The sequence below is a fragment of the Homarus americanus genome, unplaced genomic scaffold, assembly GCF_018991925.1.
Source record: "Homarus americanus isolate GMGI-L3 unplaced genomic scaffold, GMGI_Hamer_2.0 scaffold8593, whole genome shotgun sequence".
Classification (NCBI taxonomy): domain Eukaryota; kingdom Metazoa; phylum Arthropoda; class Malacostraca; order Decapoda; family Nephropidae; genus Homarus; species Homarus americanus.
Genome location: NW_024739563.1, coordinates 50,471 through 60,000, shown reverse-complemented (window position 1 = coordinate 60,000; position 9,530 = coordinate 50,471). Strand labels below are relative to the sequence as shown.

At 47.0% G+C, this 9,530-nt stretch overlaps 2 protein-coding genes across 2 annotated transcripts; both read right to left on the bottom strand.

Moving 5' to 3' along the window:
• Nucleotides 1-1,132: 1,132 nt before the first annotated feature.
• On the bottom strand, nt 1,133-2,317 carry LOC121874943 (U-scoloptoxin(01)-Er1a-like). The gene is made up of 2 exons (XM_042379304.1): nt 2,258-2,317; nt 1,133-1,610 (listed from the first exon to the last, which is right to left on the bottom strand). Exon 2 carries the CDS (start codon nt 1,600-1,602, stop codon nt 1,225-1,227), a length of 378 nt encoding a protein of 125 aa, XP_042235238.1. The 5' UTR covers nt 1,603-1,610; nt 2,258-2,317; the 3' UTR covers nt 1,133-1,224.
• Nucleotides 2,318-4,001: 1,684 nt separating this feature from the next.
• On the bottom strand, nt 4,002-7,442 carry LOC121874949 (U-scoloptoxin(01)-Cw1a-like). Its single transcript, XM_042379306.1, has 2 exons — nt 7,217-7,442; nt 4,002-4,944 (listed from the first exon to the last, which is right to left on the bottom strand). The coding sequence occupies exons 1-2, from the start codon at nt 7,379-7,381 to the stop codon at nt 4,771-4,773; spliced, it is 339 nt and encodes a 112-aa protein (XP_042235240.1). The 5' UTR covers nt 7,382-7,442; the 3' UTR covers nt 4,002-4,770.
• Nucleotides 7,443-9,530: the final 2,088 nt, after the last annotated feature.

The window sequence follows — 9,530 nt, the reverse complement described above, 5'->3', positions numbered from 1 at the left end:
AGGGAGGGAGGGGAGGGATAATGATCAATGAACCATGAAGGAGAGGGGAGAGGGCAAGGGGAGGGGAGAAGGGGTGGGGGAGAAGAGGAGAACGTAGTCAAGGTAAACGAGTGTCATCCTCCACACACACACACACACACACACACACACACACACACACGTATCATCAGTTATGTTTTATTATTGAGAGAGAGAGAGAGAGAGAGAGAGAGAGAGAGAGAGAGAGAGAGAGAGAGTTATTTTACGTATGTACCAGAAGGGTGAGGTTAACACAGGTGCCAATGGTGATGCGGCACGTTTGTAATTAATTAAGGAAAGGTGAGGTAGTGGTGACGTAACTTTGTAATTAATTAAAGGAAGACAAGGATGTGAAAGTCATGTACTGTACCTTTGTAGTTACCTGTAGTTACCTGTAGTTACCTGTAGTTACCTATAAGCTACCTGTGGGAAGGTACCTCTGTGTTATGTTAAGGTCACACGTTTTGTACTTGTTGTTGTCTGTGTTTCCCGTTTTCTTTGGGATTGGGATAAATATATAGAATTTCTTTGTTCATTTCTTTATTATTTTTTTTTTTTTGGGGGTTTGACCAACTTTCCACCTCTGTCTATCTGTCTCTTCCTCTGTCTATCTCTGTCTCCCTTTGTCACTCACTGTTTCTATCTCTGTCTCTTATTTTCCACATCCTTTCTTCCCTCCTTCCCTCCCTCCCCCTCACCCATATTCATCCCATTTTCTCCCTTCCCTCCAATTCCACTTGAAGATGGTCCTGGTTGGCCCTGGTTGGCCCGTGGTTAGCCCCCTGACCTTCCTCTGCTTCTGTAGGCTGGCGGGTCAAAGGTCATCGCAAGGTTGACCTTTGTATCACCATCCTTCTCTCTTACCTCACTCTTGCTCTTCTTTTTATTGATTTTCCTGCGTTCTCTCTCTCTCTCTCTCTCTCTCTCTCTCTCTCAGCCGACGAGGTCAACTGGGAAGGCTATGAGTTTATTTTGGAATAGTACTGTGTGTGTGTGCTTGTGTGTTGGGTCTTGGGTTGACTCAGAGTGCCCCGGGTTCCAACCAGCGACACTTGGAACGGGAGGCGAACAGTGTATCCACTCTGCCACCGCCTCAGGCCATGTAAACACCGGGTAATGTGTTGGGGGAGACTCAGTCATTTTATTTGTAGCGACTCACCAAGAAGATCATCATTACATAACAAGAAACAGTCAGCGGCCACTGGTCTACTTCCTCTCTTCAGGGATCTTGCCGAAGTCAGCGTTGGAGGAGTCGAAGAGGGTCTCAGCCTGGTCACAGGGGAAGGCCTCCTGGGGGTGGGAGCAGGTGAGGGACTCCTGGCTGAACACCGTCTGGTTCCCGCAGAAGAAGGAGAACTGGGCGGTCTCCACGATCTCCCCTAGGTCGTCAGAGATGGGCAGGCAGACGTGGAACACCTGGCAGTCGGTGGGCACGTCGGCGTAGTAGCCGTAGGCGCGGCCGGCGCAGTCGAAGTTCTGGACAGGTTGTGCGCCGAGGACCTCCAGGAATCCGTCAGAGAACTGGTAGGCGGACTGGGCGGTGGCCAGAGCCACCAGGGCGAGGATGACGACCAGGGTCTTCATGTTTGTGTCTGCCGGAGGATGAGCTGTTAATACTCTCTCTCTCTCTCTCTCTCTCTCTCTCTCTCTCTCTCTCTCTCTCTCTCTAACTCCGCGAGAAAGATTAATAATTTTAGTTACCATAATGAGTGGACAGAGTGACAGAGATAGACAGAGAGATGTGCCTCAATATTCTCAAACTGCGCCTACCCCCCACTTTCACCTCCACCCTCCTCCATGAGACTTCCACCCCCCCACCTCCAACACTCAGTGGTCCTCCCTCCTGGTGACAGTCGTGGTGCCTACACATCCTCTTCACCGTATCAGATGAGCCGCCAAGACGTCCTCCTACTGGTCTGGAGACAACAAGCATGACTCGGCTGCTGCCCTGTTGAGAGTCTGAATGTGAGAGAGAGAGGGAGGGGGGGGTAAGGGGGGTAAGGGGGGTTATAGGCTTAATTTTTGTGTGGATTAGTGTCAAGGTGAGAGGCCAGGAGGAGGGAAGGAGGGAGGGAAGGAAGGAGAGAGAGATAAACATATTACCTCCATAACCCTCCTTCCAGACTCTTCCTTCCGTCCTCTTCCTCTATACCTCTCCCTCCCTTCTTCATATTCCTCCTTTCCCTCCATCTACACTCTCCTTCTCTCCCTCCTCACACTGGGGCAGTAATGTACTCACAACAACGGCGTCAGGAGAAGAAGTGATGGCAAGGGTGGTTTGAGACCCCTTTAAATACCCCTTCCCTGCCCTTCACTGCCCTAGGAGACGTCAGGAAAGGGGAAGGGGAGGAGGGGGGAGTGTCCTTATCGGGTGGTTGGGGAAGGAGAGGAAAGGTGGGAAGGTGGAAGGGGGAGGAAGAGGAGTGTACTTAGGGGATGTTAGAGAAAGGGGAGGAGAGGGAAGGGGGAAGAGAGAAAGGGGAGAGGGGGGAAGAGAGGAAAGGGGGAGGAGGGGAGTGTCCTAGATAATGATGCTGAAGTTGAAGGGGTATGGAGGGGGGTGTGATGGGTGGGGGGAGGAGTACACGTAAAAGGAATGTCTTAACATTCTATAGTGTCCAGTGGTGTAGGGGAGGGGGGGGAGGAGGGGATGTCCTTGGGGGAGAAAGGTTGGAGGGGGGCGGGGAGGGGGGTGTGAAGATGTCCACCTCACCATGCAAACAGACACTGTTGATATAACCCTGGAGGAGCTGATGTAACAACCCCTCCCTCCTTCCCTCCCTCCATCCTTCTTTTCCACCTTCCCTCCTTCTCTACTCCTCTCCCTCTCCCACCTTCCCTCCTTTATTCCCTCCCTCACTCCCTCTCTCGCCATCTTCCCTTTATTATCTCCCTCTCTCACCTCTCCTCCCTCCCCCTCACCCTTCTCTCCCTCCTTCTCTCCCTCCCTCCCGGTGGCAGAGTGGATACAGCACCCTCTCCTCTCCTAAGTGTCACTGGTTCGTTCTACAAACACCCCCTCCCCCCTCACCCTAACCCCAGTCCACTCAGGTGTGATTCCTTACCTGACTCGACAGTTTAGGCAGTGATAGGAGTCAGGTACAGTGTCGGCCATCACTACTATACGGCACTATCACCACCACCACTACAGCTTGGAGAGACATACATACATACATACATACATACATACAGTACATACATACATACATACATACATACATACATACATACATACATACATACATACATACATATATACAAAAAAACAGGACAAAATTCTAGTATGAGTAAAGAAGAAAAATTAAGAGAATAACAAAGAAAAAAATATATAAATAGATAGAAAATTAATGAAATAAAATATAATGTAGGCACAGTGTGGATTACGTTTCTATGTGCCATTTTCTTGGTTATATATAGGGGAGTTATTAGAATACACACACACACACACACACACACAAATCCTTACCTTTCTTCTTGTGTAAAAAAAATAAAAATCAATTTTTTTTATGCATACACCGTGACTGTGTGTATGTATGTATGTATGTGTGTGTGTGTGTGTGTGTTTCCAGTAGCATTGACCCATGTGCGTATAGGTGTTAATTTTATACTTTCTCCTATGACCTCCCCTCCCCCCCTCCCCCCCTCCTCCCCCTACCCCCTCCTCTTCTCTGGGCAGGGTAGGGGGGTGAGGGTAGAGATGGGTGTATTACTGCCGTGTCCTTATGTATGTATGTGTGTATGTATGTATGTATGTATGTATGTATGTATGTATGTCTTTCCTCCCTAACCTAACCTAACCTAACCTAAGAGGGTGTTAGTTAGGGCTTGAGAAAAAACATCATTGGGTGAGTTTTTGTCCAATTTATTCATTTATATATTGGTGGGATTAATTAATTTTTACCTGAGATGATAATTAATTAGTGTTTACTTGAGATGATAATTAATTAGTGTTCACCTGAGATGAAAATTAATTATTTTTACCTGAGATGATAATTAATTAGTTTTACCTGAGATGATAATTAATTAGTTTTTACCTGAGATAATTAATTAGTGTTTACCTGAGATGAAAATTAATTCGTTTTCATAATACATTTTTTCCTTTACGTGACTAAAATAATCCAATGAATCTCTGATCGAAGCCTTACAAACCTCTAGTTCAAGGCTTCATATGGTATAGCTAAGGTCCTAATGAAGCTGAAGCAGTCGAGTCTTTAGTTCGGAGCTTTATATGATTCGTAATATCTGCAGTTCGAGCTTTTGGGGATATTCGAAACTTATGTGAAATATCTTCTGAACTTTTGGGGATAATTTGAGGTGTTCGGAGCATTGAATCATATTTTTTAAGTCTTTTAGAGATGATCCGAACACTTGGGAACACCAGGTCTCAAGTTTGAAGCTTTGGGAACACTTAAAACTTTATTCTGAACTTTAATTCTTTGATGAGAATTCCCGAGAACTTTTTAGTTTCATTTTGAATGTTGGATCACCAATTTGAGGCTTCAGAGACGTTTCGAAACACCAGTCAAACCATTGAGTCAATTATATGGATCATATAGAACCTTGAAACAATTTTGAACCTTTGACTCTCCACTTCAAAGCATCGGAACTGTCTCGAAACACCCCTCAAAGCTTCAGATAAAAGAGTTAAATTCTCAAGACCCTTTTAACTTCATACAGGACTTTAGATTTTAATGTCGAAGCTTCAGAGTGTCTCGAAACATGATCCACAGCTTTGGGTCGTCAGTTGGAGAGTTAGAAGAAAGTCTGGTCTTCGTTGACCTCAAAGAACCTCACGTTGGAGATCTCGTAGAGTCTCTCAGCCAGCTGGCACGGGTAGGCGTCTTCAGGGTAGGTGCAGGTGAGGGACTCCTGGTTGAACACCGTCAGGTTCCCGCAGAAGAAGGAGAAGTGAGCGGTCTCGAGCAGCTGTAGGAGGAGGAGAGTGTTGTGTTATCTGGCGGAGCTGTGACACGTAACCTTATCTTATTTAACATCTAACCTGACCTAACCTGACCTAACCTGACCTGACATAACCTAACCTGACCTGACCTAACCTAACCTGACCTGATCTTAACCTAACCTGACCTGGACCTAACCTGACCTAACCTGACCTAACCTGACCTGACATAACCTAACCTATCCTAACAAACTATTTTAACCTAACCTAACTCAACACGATGTGACGTAAACAAACGTAAACAAAGAACACGTGGGTCTGTCATCTAGATCAGCTGACGAGAGAGACAGGAATGTAAACAAACAACACGTGTTCTCTCAGCAACATGTCGTGACGTGTGGAGGAACGCGGAAATACAGAAGAGGTGACACGTGATTGGTGAAATACGGAATTATAACCTCCTCCTCCCTCCTACCCCCTAAAAAAGACAAAACAAAGGTACAATTGACAGGTTTTATGACACCACAAGGTCGAATTCCTTCCTAAATTGGGTGAGAAGACAACCAAGTCGACGCGTGAGGTTAAGAAAAACACCCAAATCATCGTTCCTATCCCAGCAAATGGCATATTTTTTTTTGTTACCTCTACGACAAATTACTACCCCCCCCCCTCCCCCTCACACGACGCCCGGTGTAGTAGGCGTCAATCACTCTAGGCAGGCTAAACTCTTGGAGTGAAGTTTATCATCAGGTGTGCCTTCTAGAGCTCAACCCACTTAGAGAGGTTGACTCCTACTTCACTTGCAGGACACTAATGACGCTCCAGGAAGCCAGTCTACAAGCCAGGTGGGGGTCGTGACGTCATAAGCGAGGGACATGTCATGAAATATTATCATTATTATTATTATTATTGTTATTATTATTATTATTATTATTATTATTATTATTATTATTATTGTTATTATTGTTATTATTGTTATTATTATTATTATTATTATTATTATTATTATTATTATTATTATTATTATTATTATTATTATTATTATTATTGGTGTCGTGTGGTTGTTATTCAACTTTATACAATTTAATTAATTAAAGGTCGTATTTATTTGAATTATGATTAATAACAGAGTTTACCCTGTTACCTGTGTGTGTAATAATAATAATAATTAACGGTTTATTGAGAAAGTTCTGCATACAAAGACATGGGGAGTGGGTCGTTTATAACATGGGGTGGGTGTGGGTCGTTTAACATGGGGTGGGTGGGGTCGTTTAACATGGGGTGGGTGGGTCGTTTAACATGGGGTGAGTGGGGTTGTTTAACATGGTGTGGGTGGGTCGTTTAACATGGGGTGGGTGGGCTGTTTATATGGGGTGGGTGGGTCGTTTAACATGGGGTGGGTGGGTCGCTTAATCATGGGGTGGGTGGGTCGTTTAACAAAAGCTTTCATTACTGAAAGAAGAAGGAACATGAATTGAACATACAAATTATTATAGTTTACAGTTGATGGCCCGGGCCTGGACTGGTCATGGAGACACCGGGTGGTGTGGTGTTCACGTGGTGTAGTAACTCGTCCTCGGGTGTTGATATGAAGGACCTCACGTGGTCATGGAGACACCAGGTGGTGTGGTGTTCACGTGGTGTAGTAACTCGTCCTCGGGTGTTGATATGAAGGACCTCACGTGATCATGGAGACACCAGGTGGTGTGGTGTTCACGTGGTGTAGTAACTCGTCCTCGGGTGTTGATATGAAGGACCTCACGTGGTCATGGAGACACTGGGTGGTGTGGGGTGGTGTCACAGTACCCCACCTACTGGGTGGTGTTGTGTTATCTCGTAGTCAGGTGTAAAGCCGACTCCCTGTTGTTCCCAGGGTGGACTGATTAGCACCTCCTAGTCAGAGGATGGTTCCCAGGGGTGCTTATCTCACTGGTGGGTCACGGTTCTCACTGGTACTGTCTAGTGCTGAGTTCACTGGCTCAAACACTGTTCATCACTGATCAACACTGCTCCCAAGTCTTTCCGAAACAAAATTGTCACTTTTTATTATGTTGATATCCTGGTGGTGAGGATGGGTCAGAGAGGGACTTAAGGAGGGCCGACATGGCCAAGGGAGGGGGGGCGCTGCTGATATGAGCAGCGGTTGAATAGCTCTTGACCCTACGGTATCAAGGGTGTGTGTGTGTGTGTGTGTGTGTGTAACAATATAGATAGATAGGTAGATAGTGTTTAGTATACAATACCTAACTTAAAACAGACAAACTTTAAAACAAACCAACAACCCCCCCCTTCCATACATACCGCACCATACTCGTCGCTGATTGGCTGACAAATGTGGAATATCCGACATCCACTCGTGACGTCAGCGTAGTACCCGAACACCCGACCTCGACAGGAGAAGAACGGCCTCTTGATCTCCTGACCTCCAAGGACCTCCAGGTACCCATCAGGAAGCTGATAGGCCATCCTGCACGAGGCGCTGACGGCGAGGAGGAGGAGGATGGAGAAGAGGAGCAGGATTGGTGGAGAAATGGTGGTGGTGGTGACCTTCATGTTGATGCTGTGAGGGAGAGAGTGAGGGAGATGGTGAGGGAGAGAAGTGAGGGAGATGGTGAGCGAGATGGTGAGGGAGATAGTGAGGGAGAGAGTGAGGGAGAGAGTGAGGGAGAGAGTGAGGGAGATGGTGAGAGAGATAGTGAGGGAGATGGTGAGGGAGAGAGTGAGGGAGATGGTAAGGAAGATAGTGAGGGAGAGAGTGAGGGAGATGGTGGTCGTGAGATGGGGGTGTGAAAAAATTAAATAATGAAGAATTAACGTCCACAGACACACACACCCACCCCCCCCCACACACACACACACACACACACACACACACACACACACACTTTATCCATTCCCTTCTATCCATTCCTCTTTCTCTCTCCTCTCGTCTCCTTCCTTCCTTCATCCCTCCCTACATCCCTTTATTCTTCTTATCTCCTCCCTTCTTCCTTCTCGTCCTGTTTCCCCTTCCCTTCTTCCTTTGTGCCTCTGTTCCTTCCGCTCTCCCTTCCTTCTCCCTGCTTCCACTTCCCTCCTTCCTTCCCTCCCTCTCACCCTACTCCATCTTTCTCCCCTTCTCTCTCCTCTACCTTCCCTCCCTCCCTCCTTCCCTTCCTAACTTCTTCACTCTCCCTATCTTCACCCTCTTTTTTCCATCCCTTTCCTCCCTCCCTACCTCTCTCCCTCCCTCCCTCCATTCCTTCCTACCCCTACCCTCCCTCCCTTTCCACCTTCTATCCATTCCTCTTTCTCTCTCCTCTCGTCTCCTTCCTTCCTTCATCCCTCCCTACATCCCTTTATTCTTCTTATCTCCTCCCTTCTTCCTTCTCGTCCTGTTTCCCCTTCCCTTCTTCCTTTGTGCCTCTGTTCCTTCCGCTCTCCCTTCCTTCTCCCTGCTTCCACTTCCCTCCTTCCTTCCCTCCCTCTCACCCTACTCCATCTTTCTCCCCTTCTCTCTCCTCTACCTTCCCTCCCTCCCTCCTTCCCTTCCTAACTTCTTCACTCTCCCTATCTTCACCCTCTTTTTTCCATCCCTTTCCTCCCTCCCTACCTCTCTCCCTCCCTCCCTCCATTCCTTCCTACCCCTACCCTCCCTCCCTTTCCAGCCCTACCCTCCCTTTCCAACCATACCCTCCCTTCCTCCACAAATACCACCACGGTTTAGGGTAGGCCAGTAATTAACCCTACAGTAAAGTTTATGATGATGGTCACCAAAGAAAACGTTAAAAAAAAAGAAAACGAAAGATAGAAAACGGATCCCAGAAATAAGGACGGGGGTAACTATCATAAACACGAACGACACGACGCGCACACTTTAGACAAGGCTGGGAGGAGGGGAAGGTAGGAGGGAGGGAAGGGTAGAGGGATGGGGAGGGAAGGGGATGGGGAGGAAGGGGGTAGAGGGATGGAGGGTGTAGGTGGATAAAGGGGCAGATTGTCTCAATTTTAATTATTTTTTTGTTTCACACCCTCACATCCTACTGCGTTCCTAGTTGACGGAAGGGGAGGGGGGAGAGGTAAAGGCCGGGTATGCGCCCTGGGGAGAAGATGGGAGATGAGGGGATTAGAGATGGGGGAAGGAGGAGGTTGTTTTTTTGGGGGGGAGAAATTGATGAGGGGATGGAGAAGTATGGGGGGTGGAGGAGAGAGAGAGAGAGAGAGAGAGAGAGAGAAGAGAGAGAGAGAGAGAGAGAGAGAGAGAGAAGAATAATGAAGGAAAGAAAATGAGAAGAGAACAAATAATAAGAGAATAAAGGGAAAAGATTAGAACAGATGAGAGAGGGAGAAGATGAGAGGGGTAAACAAAATTAACACCACTCGTCAAGGCTGTAGTGAACCGTGCGGAGTGGGAGAGAGAGGGAGAGTGAAGGAAGGAAAGGGAAGAGGGGGGGAAGGGAAGGGAAGGGGGGAAAAGAGGGGGAGGGAAGGGATAGAAGGGGGGGAGACAGGTACTAGCCCCTTCACCCTGACATTTGAGTATGTTAAACCTTTACTATTGGTACGAGGTCGACCTTGAGCCTTTCACGGAGATAGATAGATAAAGATAGATAGATAGATAGATATATAAATATAG